The following is a 17,294-nucleotide window of genomic DNA, read 5'->3' on the forward strand; positions in this document are numbered from 1 at the left end:
GGCCTGGATTCAAGTCCCATGTGCTCCAGTGGTGTGTCATTACAAATTTGAACAAGCTGATTAAAATAACTAGAACACAAGGTACTCACCAGGATCATCTTTTTGAAGGGTCTAACTAATTTACCTGTGTCCAAACTACATAGCCATTTGTCCTATTGGATTGGTTATCGTTATCCCTGTTTTAGACCCTAGAAGTGACCACAATGCTGTTAAATTTTGACACGTCAACTCCCAGCATGGAATTCTTTGCTGCCAGAGATGATGATTTTGGAGGTGGGAAGGCCATGCAGTCAAAAGCAATCAGTACCTGATTTAAGGTACTGGACATCAAGCAGGGGAATATCTATTGTGAGTCACTCCCCCTGCCTTTACCCAATACCCCTGGCCCCGCTCTCTGTCTGACCACAGCCCCAGAAACCTCTTTCCCTAGAAATCGCTTGCCTTCCATCTTGGTCTTCCTTACATTGTCGTGTCCTTCAAGCAGAAGCCACAGCCTGCTCTGTGACATTGCTGACTGCAAGAGCTGCCAGCTTCTAATTGGCTAGCAGCTGTCTTCGTGGCTCTTGATTCCAGGCAAATGCTCATCAGTAGCATCACCACTGCCTGATTGACATTAGATTCAATGGGCCTTACTTGGAAAAGACAGTGTGGGTTTCTTGGTGGCTCTCCATGTTAAGTTCCAAGAAGGACCAGGAGGCTAAAATGTTAAACAGCAGGAGCTTTATTATGGAGGTGTTTGCTCTACAGGCAGCAAGATTAGATAGAGCTTTTTGTCCACCTAAAGCAGCCAATGCCACCATCATTATGGCGTATAATCAGACTCTTAAAGTGACAGTCCACCATTTTTACACAAATATACAGCACTCCAGCTGGCTGACAAGACCCCATTGAATCAACAAATAGCTGTCCCCTGTGGATCTCAAATCTACAGCCTACTGTAGTGGTTTTAATGAGGTCAGCCAGATGGAGCTCGTAGAATATGAGTTCCCTAATTGGAGCTGTTAATCTGGTCCAATCGGGTAGTCCTAGCTGACAGATATAAACAGGAGTGTCAGAGGTTCTGCTCACTCTGAGATCTGGCTCTGAGGAAGCTGGACCGGTGTCATATACAATGCATATGTAAATAAAAGGTGAGGGTGACTTGGTGAAGGAGTTATTTCACCTGCAACCCCTTCTGACTTAGGCTAGATCATTATCAACCATGTCAAACTTCTTTATCAGAAGTGCAGGTTATATGTCATATATTTCAAATGACTTTTTAATTAACCATAAAATCGGCAATCGATGACTGGAGGGAGGCATAGTATGTAAATGGCTGGAGGATTAGCTCGGAATAGGACGGATATGAATGAAGAGTTTGGGCCTTTGTTTGACAATTGAAAATCAAGTTGTTGAAGACACAAGATAGGCAAAGGAAATAATTAGTTTGAAGTATATTTAGTACTGCAACAGCCAAATATTTGGTGAGCTGTTAGAGTTCAACTTGGCAGTAGGGTCTGGGGATCCCATTTTAGCTTTTTCATTGGAGAAGCACCTGCTTCTGTCTATAATTGGTGTAACAAGAAGTTGGGGTGAAAGGTCAGCGGATCTGTGGTTATCTGACTGTTGTTTATGCCGTTGTCCCTGAGTTCTTTAGAAGTACACAGAGAATCAAAGGGCGGAGAAAACTGATTTGTCTCGACAATACATCTTGCTTCTATTCTCATTTTTTTTTCCTTTTCCCACATTTGGTTATTGGGCCTTCAGATGTAGGTCATTAAGACACTTGCCATGCAGTGAGAATAGTTTCTCTTCCTTGTTTGTGTATTTGTTGCTTTCTTGACCGTCACCTGTTTTTATTATAATGAGTACTGGTTATTATTCTTCCTTAATTAAATATCACAAGCGAATTGGAGACCACAGTAAGCATTCGGATACTTTTAACTTTCTGACTGTTTCTGCACTATTTACTGAATCAAAAATTCTCTCTAAACATATGATAGAAGTTTGTCTAAATATTTATTCAGTTGATTGATATAAAAAAGTACTGTTATTTAAAAACATTAATTTAGTTCAGATTAATTATAATGGTCTTCAAATCATTTCTCTTTGAAGATTGCTTACTTGCAAGTGACTTGTCTATGAGCTAACCATAATCCCTTCACTTGGTTTTAAGTGGAAAAAAAATGGAAATTTAGCCAAACCAAAGCAATGTAAAACCATCTGGGCACCACCTTAAAATAAAACTGCCCCATCTGCTAAATCAATATTGATTTTTTTTCCTGGGAAGGAGCTGGCTGCTGGCAGTTCCACCCCACCATGTCAATTTTCACATGTAGATTGGTAGCTTTAGCTGAATCTCTTTCGTAGGTCTCAGCTTCTCATTCTGCCTATGCATCACTGTTCTCATTGATCTGTCAGGGCTCTTTCATAGTTTATTTATGTCTTGATTCCATTGGCCCTGTGCTATGGAATTTTAAAAAGGCTTCACTTTTTTGAATATTATCAATATAAATATCAGTGCCTTTGTAAGCACTATATGATTTTCCAGTTTCCCTGTTATATAGAGGGACATGTTTTATATTTTCTTTCAGATATTCTCTCTTTTTCCATCTTCTTTGCATTGGGATGTGGAAATAGCTGAGGGTATGCTTTCCTGAGGCAGGGTAGCCAAAAGGAATGCTGGGCTCCTCCATCTGTTTCATGCAGATGGCACCAATGAATAAGAAAACAATTTAATGTGGAGTGAAAGTTTCCCCAACCAGATGGCTCAAGCTGTGTCATCACTAGTATGGGTCAGCAAAATTTTTGTTATTTGCTTGGAATCTGAATGCCATAGCAGCCCATATTGTCAAAGAAAGGTTTGTGGCTCTCCTGCCTGATGAAATAAATATGATCAACAGAATTACTGCACTGTTGTATAGAGTACAGACCTAACATTGGGATGATGCCCTGCAGTACTGAGTACAAACCCAGTGATGGACTGGGTGGCAGGGCACCGACCAAGGTATGTATTCTACAGCTTGTTTGATTAGCTATTATACACACTAAGATTTCAAATGAAAGTAACAAATGCTGAAGATCACAGTGGGTCAGACAGCATTCATGGAGAGACAGCAAGCTAACGTTTCGAGTCTAGATGACTCTTCATCATTTGTTTGGATGTTTAGCAATTTAGAGGTACTGCCTTTAATGACCACATCAGCCAGAAACTAGCTTTTGTCTGCAATAGTTATTATGTATAGTTGCTTAAACCCAGACAATGACTGAGAATTAATTGTTTCATCACGTTGGATTAGATTCAGAGGGTGGTGTGCTAATCCACTGTACCACCCACACTCCTCGGTATTTGCTTTATAGTTGCTATTCCCTTATTGGGGTTGCAGTAAATGGAGCTAATTCAAAGAAACTAAATATAAAATTAGCCAAGCTGCTTGCTGAGAGCATAATCCTTTGTATCCAATGTATAACGCTCAATATGATGGCTAAAGTAGACAATTACCTGTCTTTGTTCACTATTTAAAGGGAAGCACATGTTATTTATGATCAACTAACTGCTCATGGCAGTGCTATGATTTAAAGATAGATGAGAGGATAATCACCTGCCTGCGAGTTATCTTTTTGTTTATAATAACTGTCTCAAAAACACTGATCTATTGTACTAAATATCTTCAGATTAGCATCACCATACCCTCGAGGGCCATTTACAACTTTAGTTGTGGCTTGTTTTTGCTTTGAAGGTGTGGTATCTCTGCTCTTGACTGTCAGGATACTATGTATTCTAATCAATAAAAATCAGTTGTATCTTTGTTTCCTGTATTACTTTCCAGCCTTTTCATAAAGGTATGAGCATCTTATGTCAATTCAAACTGTGCCCTTTTGTTAGTAGAAATTGCACATTTAATTTGCAACATGTCTCAGTAGTCCGTTGAAAATCCAGATGGGACTTTGGGATCATTTAGCAACAGAAGAAATAGTGGTAAACATTTTTGACTGAACTCTGAACCTGTAACTGAATAGTTTGCAATAGTGTCCAAAGCTGAAAGCTGCTGGACAGGTCCCGTGATAGAGGGCTCAATTTCTTTATTGGGCTTGAAATTCAGATTCTAGTTTTTGACTGAAATTTCAGCCCAGTTCATTCAAATTGTGAGATGACCTAAATTTAATGGGGATAATTTCTAGCAAGCTGTTTTGAAGATGTGTCACTACAGGTTTGGATACTGTATCAGCCCAGATTATAGGTGGTTTTAAAGGAGTTTACATTTTTCACATGCTTTGTGTGAGTGCTTCTAGAATAAAATGCTTGAAAGTTGATTTGTAAACTTTTTTGTTGTTTTTTTCTGCAGGTTGTGATGCCTGTCAGATGTGGACAAGGTTACTCTTCAGCAAGACAACCGCAAAGAGTTTACGATACCCCACCAGTTCGCCAACAAGGGGTATGTAGTGTCACAAAGCACATAAAGCAGAGAAACAGCCTATCTGACCCATTCTATAACCAGTATTTATATTCCACTTAAGATCCTCTAATTACATGTACCTCATCTCAGCCTCTCATCTTTCCATTTTCTTTTCTCTTCATATATTCATCTGTTTTTACTTTGAAAATATCTACCTTCTCATGGTAGTGCACTTCATTATCTCACCACTCTGATATCAAAGAAAATTCTCCTTACTTTCATTTTGGATTTTATTGTAATTATGCTGACTTGATGGCTCTCAGTTTTAGGGGCCCTTTCCCCCACATGTAAAGCATTCTTTCCAAATATTGCTGTCATTCCCATTCATAATTGTAAAGCTGTCAGTTTTAGGGGCTCTCCCCTACACGTAAAGCATTCTTTTCAAATATTCATTATTGTAAAGATCTCGATTGAATCTCCTTTTAATTCTCTTTTCTACTGACGAGTGTCTTCACCTTTCCCACCTGTAATCTCTTTGCTGGTACCATCCCCACAAATTTATTTATTTATATGGTCTGCAGACTGGTATGTGCACTGCATACATAGTTATGCCTGACAGGATCCTATACAAGTGTGACATAACTTTACTACTTTCGCATCCTACATATCATCTGGAAATAGATCTAAATGTTGGTATTTTAAAATGCTTTCCTAACCTGTGTTGCCATTTTAAATGTACTTTTTCCATCTGTAACCTTTGTTCTTCTATTTCATTCAGTTTCCTATTTGTTATAGGAGAGATTATGTTTGTTTTTTCCTGCTGAAATATTAGAGTCTGCATGTTTTCTAATGTCTACTTGTATTAATTAGGTGCTTCCCCAGTGTTGACTCTATTCCCCAGTTTGGTGTAATCTATCAAGTTTAATATTGAGTTACTTGTTCCAAAGCCCAACTAATTAATAGAAGTTAAGTATAAAAGCAGACCCTGCACTGAACTTGTGGAACACAGCTTTCAATCTGAATGATTACCCTTTGTCATCCCTGTTGCTTTCTCATTTTTAACCTAGTTGCATCTATCCATTTTCCCTAATTCCACATTCCCTATTCCTTGTCATAAGTTTACTTTTTTGTACCTAATGAAAGACACTTTAAAAATTCAATAATCGCATTATGCCTTCCCAATGTAAAGCTATAGCTTTCCTTCACTTGGTTGCCACTAACATTGCGCAAGCATTGCACATATCAAACCATGATTATTGTGAGCTCACAACAATACCTTTTGAGTCCGGTGATTGATGACAAGTTGCATTATTTTGTCAGTCAATATCATTTTAATCTAGTGACATATATTTAGGGGACAATATCTTGTATTCAGTTCACACCATGAATGATTTTGTTCCAAGGACATGTCAATTAAAATGCAAGGCAGAATTCCAAAGTTCAATAACTCTGTCTAATTCACTTAGTTGGGGCTGCATCTTTTTCTAATTCAACCTTGAAAACCTTCAGATTTTTGATCAAAAAGGAGTTATGGGCTTGGATGACTGGCAGAAAAGTGGAATTCCATAATCAGATCATGATCATAACAAATGGCAGAGGAGCGTCAATGAACCAGTTGGCTTATTTCTTCTTCCATTGGTTATGAATTTATCAAGAGGGGAAAAATGTAATGAAGTAAAATTCAAAGAAACTGGGATATCTCCACATGCAGTATAATTGGGGATTAAGTAGTTTTCGCAAGTAACTTTAGAAATAACTCATTTTAATTATATGGAGTAGATCGGGAGAAAGTGTTTCCAAAGCATAGAATTTTAAGCAGAGAACTCAGATTTAAGATACAAAAGCAAATTACTGTGGGTGCTAGAAATCTGAACTGAAAAAAGAAAATGCTGGATATGTACGACCGCAAATGTGGAGAGAGAAGCAGAATTATAATTTTGGGCACTTGAAGATTTAAGATAATTGGTGAAAAGACTGGAGGAGAGGTGAGAAGCCATTTATTGGCACATGAATTGTCATGCCTAAGATGCAGTGAGTGATGCAATGGAAACAGATTCAACTTTTAAAAAGAAATTGCACAAATATTTAGGAAGAAACATTTGGAGTGATATGAGGAAAGAGTAGGAGAACAAGCTTAACTGGATAGCTCTTCAAAGAGCCAACACAGGCATGGTGGTTTAAATAACCTCCTTCTGCCCTCTTGGATTATGTAATTATTATAAGCAGAATTATTGTGTTAAATATACCACTGTCTATCATACTGTTTTATTATTCTATCAAAATAAATCAGGTTTCTGAGTGTTCTTGATTTATTCATGGGATAAAACTTCGCATTTACTTATCCTTGAAATGCATTTGATCAATGCATTTGAACTTGAATTTACAATGGAGATTTTCAGCTCACCCTCTCTACACCCGAAGGAAGAGTATGCAAAAGAGAGGAATCAGGGTGGGAGAAAGCTAAACAGCTAAAATTTGACAAAAAGAGCCTGTCAATGAAATTTCAATACTGTTGGCTGAAGTTTTGACAAAGCCTCATTTACCATTAACAGCTTTATGACATCCCTGCTGCAATGCTAAAGGGACCCATCCATCAGACACAATTGGAAGAATTTAAAGCCAAAGGATTGTACGACATACCATCTTTTTTCGGGAAGGAGAAACAAAGCGTAAGTATTTGCTGTGTATTCGCACATATAATAAATTGAAAAATTTTTTTGAACTCCCTTTATTTAAGTCAGTGGTTTAAAATAAGCTGATAGTCAGTCTCCATTGACTAATAAACGAGAAGATCTCCAATTGTGGAAAAAGTAGTAATGGTTGTAATCCTTTAAGCATGGATTTGCTGATCCTAAGTAGTCACTTTTTATGCTTTTACTTATTGTTTGAACAGTGAATTGAGGTCTGTTTGAAATTGAGAGGAAAGTTTTGTAATTCGCATGTTAAGTAATTAATTTTGTTAAAAAAGTAGTAAATAAAAAGGAAAGTCGATCAACGTTATTAAACTCTGTATTAAAAATGTGGTTTTTTTGGCACTGTATTTATAGGTGTACGATATTCCACCCACTTCTTGCATAGAGGCACTTGGCAGTCATGACAGAGAAGCTACATATGACTTTCCACCACCAATGAGACGCTTCACTGATCCCCTCACAAACCATAAATCTGAGGGGTTATATGACATCCCACCAACTACTGTAAAGCCGTCTTTAAAACTGAACTCAATCCATTTGGGAGGTGGGATCAGTTCCCTGAAACAGTCTATTTATGATGTCCCACCAACAGTGGTTAATTCAGAGTTGGTTTCAAAAAAGCAATGTGTTTATGATATTCCATCAACCCACCAACAATCTGCACAGAAAGACATCTACGATATTCCTCGAGGTTTGCAAGACTTTGAACAATCTGCATCAGGAGTAGGAAGTACTATATATGACGTTCCACCACAGGTTTCACAAGATGTTAAGACAGTACAAGATGTGACTGATGGAATGAACCGTTTGTCATTCTCTAGCACAGGTAGTACAAGGAGTAACATGTCTACATCTTCAACTACATCAAAGGAGTCTTCTGTTTCAGCCTCACCACTGCCAGAGAAGAAGTTACTGCTAGATTTAGATTCTGCCTTTGAGAGACTGACTCAACTGCAACAGAATGTGGATACCTCAATAAAGGGACTCATGGCTTTTGTCAATCCTAACTGGCGATCTTATGAAATAATGGAAAAAAACCTTAATGAAATACATGCTTGTGTTGACAAGGTAAAGCATTCATTACTGGGATTCCTTGGGTTTGCCCAGGGAGCCTTAGTGAATGCATCACGTTTATCAGATATCAGTCTTCACAACAAGCTAAAAAAGCAGCTGCAGCGATTAGATGATTCCTACCAGATCTTAGTCCAGACCAGCCAGGCACTGAATAATAACAACTGGTCCTTGAACATTTTGGTTATAAACAGGTCTCATAATAAATGTGATAACTTAGACCGTTTTGTTATGGTGACAAAGACTATACCAGATGACATTAAGCAGTTAGCATCTTCTATAAGCACAAATGCAGAACTCTTATTTAAACAAGGTGTTGGAATTACAAACCTAGAGACGGTTCATGAAATAAACCAAGTGACTGTTGGTGACAAGAGTACTACTAACTTTAATCAGCCCCATTCACGAGGAGATAAGACACTGATTCAGATCAGGCCTTTGCATAGTCCGCCCCAGTTGGATCATGAGGATCATGTTAAAAGCAAAGAAATCATAGATAAAAGTTGGATGGAAGACTACGATTATGTCCATTTGCAGGTTTGTATTAGTTGTGACCTTGAAAACTGAGCTCCAGATCTGGATGGATTATATTCTTGTGTTTTAAGATAATCTACCTAAGAGATGTAGAGATATTATTGCATATATTTAATGACTTATTAAAAGAGGGTGTAGTGTCAGAGAACTGGTAGATAGTTAATATAGTTCCTATTTTTACAAAAGGGACAGAATGTGGCCAAAGAATTGTAAACCAGTCAGTTTAACATTAGTCGTAGGATACGTAATTAAATCCCTACTAAAGGAGAACATTGAGGAATGTTTAGAAAATAAAAATGTACTATTGAAGTGTCAGCATGGATTTCAAAAGGGAAAATCTTGCTTGTGCAACCTTATTGCATTTTTTGAAAATGTAATAGAGTAGACAATGATAATGCAGTAAATGGGGTTTGTCTGAATTTTCCACAGGCTTCAAAAAGGTTCCCAATGATAAACTGATGAATAAGGTCAAAGTATGCAAAGTCTGAGATTAGTGGCAGAATGGAGTGCTAGATGGCTTCAATATGGAAAACAGAGTGGGAATAAAGAGTAGTTATTCAGAATGGTGGAAGGTGGTAAGTAGTATGGCACAAGAATCAGTGCTGGAACCACCTGCTGTTTACAAATTTTCTTTACATTTTGTGTTTTGGAATCAACACCAGAATTTTGACATTTTCATATGGATACAAGTTGGAGGTTCTATGATGATCATAGCACTGAGGAGAACTGAAACAAATTACAGGTGGTTATTAATAAACTTCTAGAATAGGCATACAGCAAATAAAGTCCAACGCAGATAAATGCAAAGTAGTACATTTTGGTAGGAAGAATAGGGAGCTCACTTATTAAGGGGCAAGTTTAAGAGATGCAAGTGAACAAAAGTGTCAATAAAATATTGATGGCAGAGCCTTTTTAAACAAAAAAAAACAAACCAAGCACTAGGTTTTATTTCTAGAATGACAGAATTGAAAAGAAGTGAGATTATGCTGGAAGTGTATTAGATCTCGGTTGGACCCATGTAGAATACTTTCTGCAGTTCTGATCATTACATTGTTAAAAAGACATGGAGACAATGGAGATTGTGTAAATATGATTAAGAAGGCTGATACGAGAAATACATAGGTATACATATCAGGAAAAGATGAACAGGCTAAAACTCCTTTTGCTGAAGAAGCAGGCTGAATGATGAATTAATTAAGTTCTTTAAAATGATTAAAGTTTTTGATAGAGTGGATATTGAAGGAACGTTTACAGTTGCAGGAAAAAATATAACTGGATGCATCAATGTAATCTAGTCAGCATGAAAACAAATAGAAAATTAAGAAGATCTTCTTTGCCAGAGAATTGAGAATCTACAGTGACTGAAGCAAATAGTATAGATGCAGTTAGGGTGAAGCTAGAGGAGTGTTTAGGGTGGAGATAATAGAGGGTTTTGATGATTGATTTAGATTTAGATTAGGGATTATGGGAGGAGGCTTAATGGACCATAAACAGGGATTGGGTTGGGCAAAATAGCCTATTTTTGGATCTAACATCCTATGCATTTCCCCTTTCTCATTTAAAAAAATTAAATTTAAAAAATTGTGAAAAACATTTGGAATTGCAATTTTGTATCCTTTTAGAATTCTCCCAGCAGAAAAATCATTCTACTTAAATGAAATCATTTAATAGTAAACATTATCTGCATGGTTATTGTAAGTTATAGTATCCTTTAATGCCTCAGTGGTTGGTTTGGCCTATATAGGAATGTGATGAACATCCTCCTCTCTTAGCTGAATTACAAGCGACAATTCTGTGATCTTGAATCCTAGCAAGACTGTCTTAGAAAATCATGAATGCACAGATTGTGAAGTTCCAATAGCAAACAGTGTGTTACAGGATTTTCTGGTACATCCTTTGAAAAGTACTGCTCTGTTTGGTCCTAAGGCATAACATTTTTGAAAATAATTTGTTCATTTGTTCATGGGTGGCACGGTGGCTCACGGTTAGCACTGCTGCCTCACAGCACCAGGAACCTGGATTCGATTCCACCCTCAGGTGACTGTCTGTGTGGAGTTTGCACATTCTCCCATGTCTGCGTGGGTTTCCTCCAGGTGCTCCAGTTTCATGCCACAGTCCAATGATGTGCAGGCTAGTTGGATTGACCATGCTAAATTGCCCATAGTGCTGAGGGACGTGAATATTAGGTGGGTTATAGGGATATGGGTCTGGATGGGATGCCCTGAGGGTCAGTGTGGGCTTGTTGGGCCGAAGGGCCTGTTTCTACATTGTAGGGAGCCTATGATCTAACACTTCTGTGTCTGATATCTTGTGTTTTTAAACATTAAAGGGGAAAGATGAATTCGAGAGACAACAAAGAGAACTTCTGGAAAAAGAAAATATTGTCAAACAGAACAAGGTGCAACTGGAGCAACATCAGGTGTGTTTTGTTGTGTGGACATGTTTTCTTCAGTTAGTAACCTGAAAGAATTTATTAGGTCAACATGTTTTTTAACTCACTTCCAACACTTTCCAATGGCTGATTCATATTGATTAGCAATAACTTTGCAATTGAATCAGCATTTATTTTAAATGCATGTTCATTTTGATACACACTAGCATGAATATATAAAATGTTGGTACGGTCATGTCAGACATCAAAAAATGTACTATTTATTTTCTATTAACACATCGAGTGAGACATGCAAGTAATTTTGAAAGAGATTCCCTTCCTCAGATGAAATTTGACTTATCCTCACTATTCATTTCCTATCTCCAATAAGAAGTGAGGTGCAAATGTTTGTTAAAAATGTGACCCAGGCTCGGCTTGCCTAGCCATAATGAAGTTTTACCATCAAAGGGACATACACAATAATAATTTTAACAGAATGGAAAATATTCTCTTTTAATGTCTTTTTCTCTCATCCTCACTTTTGCTCATACATTAAAAACATTGATTTGTTCGAAATGATTATAACTAATTGTGGCCACTGGGTCTTCAGCTGTAGGGGGTGCTTTGGTTTGGATGTGAGAGCAGATCAGTAGATAAATCATGTTTATGATTCAGAGCAAATTTTATTTTTGAAATGTTAGTTTTGTATGAACATTTTTCAGTTATTAAATTTGAAAATGGCAGACTCTGGGAATAGGACAAATAATAGCATACACGTTGTTTTGAATTGTATTTTTATTTTTAATTGAACTAATTGCATGTTTCAGCTAAATCAATTTCAGGAACTGGAAAAAGAAGTCACAAAACCAGTGGAAAATGACCTTTCAAACTGGAAAGCACCACAGCAAATTCCTCAGAAGAGCAGCAGTCTCAGTTCTCAAGATAAGCAGCTTCTGTTCTTCTACACTGAACAGTGTGAGACTCATTTTGTAACACTGCTGAATGCCATTGATGCCTTCTTCAGCTCTATCAGTGGTGGGCAACCACCCAGAATCTTCGTGGCTCACAGCAAATTCATTATCCTCAGTGCCCATAAACTTGTATTTATAGGGGACACGTTATCAAGACAAGCTATGGCTCAAGATGTTCGGAATAAAGTATTAAACTATAGTAATCTGCTTTGTGAACTTCTTAAAAGCATTGTCATGGCAACCAAGACAGCTGCCTTGCAATATCCCAGCATAGCAGCAGTTCAGGAAATGGTGGACAAGGTCACAGAACTATCGTATCACTCTGATCAATTTAAAGACCTGCTGCAGCACTTGGCATCTTTATGAAGAGACATTATGGTTAAATTCTGAATAACAGAAAGCTATTCTTTAAAGAATCGTTATCGTATTAAAATGACACGTTCATTGAGTGATTTTATGTAGAATGTTGTTTTATATCACTGTATTTTTGCTATATTTCTCATGCTCAGTGTTTCAATGGAACTATTTTCATTCTTCAGAGGCGTATGATTCTAAAGCATATAAATTTTTATGTGGCCTACATTGCTCAGAATCATGCTGTGTACCTAGTGTAATCACACATTGTCATATAGTTAACTACTTTACATTTAACACTGCACTTTGGAATATCTTTTAGTATCATATATTGTAGCAACTTCACATTTCAACAGCAATCAAACCAGGAAGTTATGGCTTTGTTTATAACTGTATATATTTATTTGACCATTAAAGTAGGTGAATGCAGAGAACAAATCATCAAAAGGGATTTTCTCCTGCATCAGATGAGAGAGGCAGTGATTTTTAATGGAGATAGTTAATCTAAAGAAAGTTTTGATTCTTCTGTGTTTCAGAAATAGTGATATTGGTCAAGGTACAAGACTGATTCCATAATCCTCTGTTCCAAAAGGAAGCTAAATTCACAGAGGACACATTGAAGATGCACAGTAATGATTTCTTGATCGTGAAAATTAGTTGGAAAAAAGGCACGGCTGGATATCAGTGACAGGCTCCCTCCAGGTGTCAGTAACATGACTGGAATAATTAATTATTTTTCTAATTTATATGTTCATGTTATCACCAGAGGGATATACTAGAAATTTGGGGTAACCTGTCCAGGTTTTTTTCTATCATTATACTAGCAAAGATACAAACTGGAGAACTTCATATTGCTTCTAAATTTTTTATTGTTGTTTTGCCCCTGTTTGAATTTTGTAGCCAGCGGTTTGAAAGTGCTGCTACTTTTTTGACTTATTGTTTATTAAATCTTAAATCAAAGCATTGAGGTTTTTTAGGATCAGGACCTTTGTGATGCTTGCAAATTAAGGGGAACGTGAATTATATTGATTGACATCCATATGATTTTCAAGGATAAAGATTGAAACCCATTACTTTCATACACTGAGAATAGATCTCCTTGATGGAATCATGAAGTTTATACTACCAGCTGGCTGCACATTACTGATCTGATTATAAATGGTATTTGAGCCCATAAATCAACTTTTTTTCTGTTGATTGTGTGCTTTTTTTTATTTGTTATATTAGTTTTCACAATGTGGGCTCCCATTTTTAGTCCATCTCTAGCTCCTCTTGAGAAAGTAGTACTAAGCTTCCTTCTTCAATAATTTTTGTATCGTATTTCCAACAGCATTCTTGGGTACTGGATTTTGGGCAGTGATACACCCGATAGCAAAAATAATCTATTTGTTCTGACTTGTGTTGTTACAGGAGAATCCATAATGCAGGAAATGTGTGTGTAGCTGACTACAGGTAGACAAAAAAATGTCAGAATCTATGTTGTGCTCTTTATCACTGTCATTAAGTTTGTAGTTTTATGATTTATTCACAGCGGATTGCATTGCTTTATGAATGAAAACATGGTTTCATGAACTGAATCGAAATCCATAAAAAGATTGTGTAGCAAGAAAGTAACATTCAGACTCTATTGTAATCATTCCCCAACATTGCCAGAACTGGAAACGTACTTTAAAGTAAACTCTTCTGAACATCATGTAGAACGTTCAGTCATAGTATTGTATAAAAATATATAAATATATCTCTACTGAAAAAATTAAATGGTTTTGATATGGTTTTAGAAAATGGAAGGTTGTTTTATTTTTTCATACTTTAATCATCCATTAAAATGGGAAGTAATACCTCACCAAAACCATTCCATTTGTTTAAAAATAAATTGGAATAACTAAATTTCAACTTCTTTTTATTAAGTTGAATGAGTGCAACTTCAAAAATCCAGTTGTGAATCGTTTCTGTTGCAGTGCAGGGCCTTCCTACTTCCAACATATGTATGAAAATATCAACAGCACGCTGACGCTTACCCAGTGATCCCTGCCAGTCATAAGGCTATTTATTGCTAGGATGCACTTAGAAAATTATCCTCCATCCCTTTCACCTCATCCCCTCAACGGCCTAGTGCTTATATACACGTAAACATTAATGCTTATATCCGAGTAAATACGAGCACAATAGGCAATAATCTGGTTTTACTTCCAAAATTGAAGCTGAGAGCAATGACACAGGCATGAGAATGTGGCTAAACATTCTGCTAGTGCTTCTAGTGACTTAAAAAGAGTTGCCTTGAGCAACAAATTTCTCCTGTAACCCAATAAGAAAAGAAACCTTTCCCTAAAAGAATGTGTTATTTCATTCAAAATGAAGACATTTGTTGGCTGTTTAGCCTATATGGTGAATGAGTACAAGGCTACTTCTCATGAGGTGCCTCTCTTTGGGAAGACCATTTGAGAAATAAAACCACACTCGTACTGCTGACAGAGTGGCTTGGGAATGTGTAGCGGTGCAGTCCAAGCATGAGTCAGGAAGGAAGTACTGTAAACACATGAACACATATCTATCTATAAGGCTAATTTCTAGTAGTTCATTGTTAACTTGTGGTATTGTAACACAATAACCTATATTGATCTTTAATCAGACTGTACTGTGATTTGTATTGTTAAATCATAATCTGCACTAAGCTGTAACACATGCCATGATATTTATGTTAACTCATTAACTTGCATTAACTTTTGAATTTGTCTCATACTCAGTAAATATAGTAAAATCTGCCATAGTCTAAATCCACGCTGTTATAATTTGCACATTCCAAGGCCTAAATCACACAATGCAACAGCTGTAACAATAACCATATTGATTAATCCATATGTAATTTTCTGGAACACTAAAATAGTTTATAATCTGTTATATAATCTATAACTTTCCATAATCTCCATGATGTACATTTATCACAATCTGTCCTTTAGTCTATACTGTAGTATAATTTATGTTGGTCTATACTATAATTCATACTGACTGTAGCGCAAGGTTTTGTGCATAATAATATAACGATACATACTATTCAATAGGTTGTACTAAAGTCTCCGATGCTGACCATAATAAAACTTTGATAATAACAAAATATAAATCATGAATTATGGGTCAGATTTTGGGAATTGTGCAGATGATGATTAGCCTCAGCAGTTCTTTGGGTATAATCTCTACCAAAAACTATACTCAGCTGCAATTAAACTGCTTCATAAACCAATGATTCCATAAACATTTCAACCATACTTGTACTATGATCTACAAAATAACAATTAAGTATTCTTACCACAGTTTGTACAATAATCTACATTGATTTTACATAATAGCCATAGTATTCATAATCTAAGAAGAGAAAAAGATAAACACAAAATCTAAGACAGGTTTGAACATCACTCAAGGAAAGACAAGAGAGTGATTCAGAGTTATTTTATTTGACTTGAGCGAGATATGGGAATTCACTGATATGGGACATGTAGTGTTTTCATTATTTTGTACTACTACATGAACAACTTGTACTGATCAAATGAGTCTGATCATAACTGGTGCTCTCCATTTTCATGAGCTTTAAAATAAAGCATCTGAACTATTCCTATTTGGCCTCAATTTCCCAGATGTTTTCTTGGTCTTCAAAAAGGTACAAGTAGGGCGTAGGCCAAGGTCACGAATACTAATTTCAGTCACAGGGGCTCTCAGACACAATGTAGTCATTGTGATGTGGGTGCTAATGGCAGACAATGCAGCACTTTCACTAGTGGCATAATGGCTTGCCAATTGCAATTGTGTGGCAGCTTGCCAAAAAATGCAATAAAGGAATGGAGCCTCATAGCAGGGGAAGGAAATGAGTCTTTACATCCACCATCAGCTGATGAGATCAGATGTCTGGCTACCAGTTTTAAGTAGCACCTGGACCTGCCTGCAGTGAATACAAACCAGCTGCAATGACATTGCAGAGGCAGAGAAGAATCCCACTTCTGAACAGATCTCTGGACTCAACTAACTCATTTTTAGTTGATCCCTCATTACCTGCAGCTTTGTCACTGCATCCTGATCTAAACATGCATCAAGGAGGAAGTGTTCAACTGGAACTAGCTCCCTACCTCCCCTGCAAGTTCTCCTTCAGGGGCTGCCTGGGAATAGCATGATGCCCTTTCCTACTGACAACATCAGGTGACTCTTGTGCCTGACCAAGGAAACTTGGATAGATATTGAAGTAAACGTTGGAAGCTGTGGGATCCTGAGCACCTGGATCAAAGACCTCCTCTGTGTTGCTAGCTTGAGAATAATGGAATGGTTAGATGATATGGCTCTCATGAGCATGGCAAGAAAACAATGCCAGTGAGGGAAGGCAAAAGCCAAGCCGAGTGTATGGGCAAGCACATGGCAGATGCAGTATAACATGCCTAAATGTGAAGTTATACCCTTAGGCATGAAAACAGAAAGACAAAGTATTATTTAAATGGTGATATATTGTGAAAAGTGGATGTACAAAGGGATCTGGGTGCTGTTATACAGCAATCAATTAAGGTAGACCAGCAGCTGCAGCAAGCAATTAGGAAGGCAAATGTATATTGCCCTTCTTACAAGAAGATTTGTGTTCAGAAGTAGGGATGCTGCAGTTGTACAAGGTCTTTGTGAGAACATACCTGGAATGTTGTGCAGTTTTGGTCTCCTGACCTAAGAAAGTATGTTCTTGCCATAGCTGGGATGTAGCAGAGGTTCACTAGGCTGGAAAAGTGGGTGGCAGGATTGTCATATTGGGAGAGATTGGTTTGACTGGGTCTATATTGAATAGAGTTCAGAGAAAAAAATGGAAGGGATCTGACTGAAACATATGAAATTCTAAGATGTCTGGATAGTCTAGATGCAGGGAGAATGTTTCCCGTGGTTGGGGAGTCTCAAACCAGGA

General features: G+C 37.2%; 1 protein-coding gene across 2 annotated transcripts; it reads left to right on the forward strand.

Moving 5' to 3' along the window:
• The first annotated feature begins 1,101 nt into the window (after positions 1–1,101).
• On the forward strand, positions 1,102–15,976 carry LOC109918103 (enhancer of filamentation 1-like). 2 transcript variants are annotated; one of them, XM_048614537.1, is made up of 6 exons: positions 1,102–1,130; positions 4,326–4,415; positions 6,929–7,045; positions 7,424–8,137; positions 11,004–11,093; positions 11,873–15,976. In XM_048614537.1, the coding sequence occupies exons 2-6, from the start codon at positions 4,332–4,334 to the stop codon at positions 12,380–12,382; spliced, it is 1,515 nt and encodes a 504-aa protein (XP_048470494.1). In that variant the 5' UTR covers positions 1,102–1,130; positions 4,326–4,331; the 3' UTR covers positions 12,383–15,976. The 2 variants fall into 2 exon arrangements, with proteins under 2 accessions (XP_048470494.1, XP_048470490.1); XM_048614533.1 differs by having other exon boundaries at positions 1,105–1,130; positions 7,424–8,677.
• The last annotated feature ends 1,318 nt before the right edge of the window (positions 15,977–17,294 follow it).

The sequence above is a fragment of the Rhincodon typus genome, chromosome 2 (genome assembly GCF_021869965.1).
Source record: "Rhincodon typus isolate 14 chromosome 2, sRhiTyp1.1, whole genome shotgun sequence".
NCBI classification, from domain to species: Eukaryota; Metazoa; Chordata; class Chondrichthyes; order Orectolobiformes; family Rhincodontidae; genus Rhincodon; species Rhincodon typus.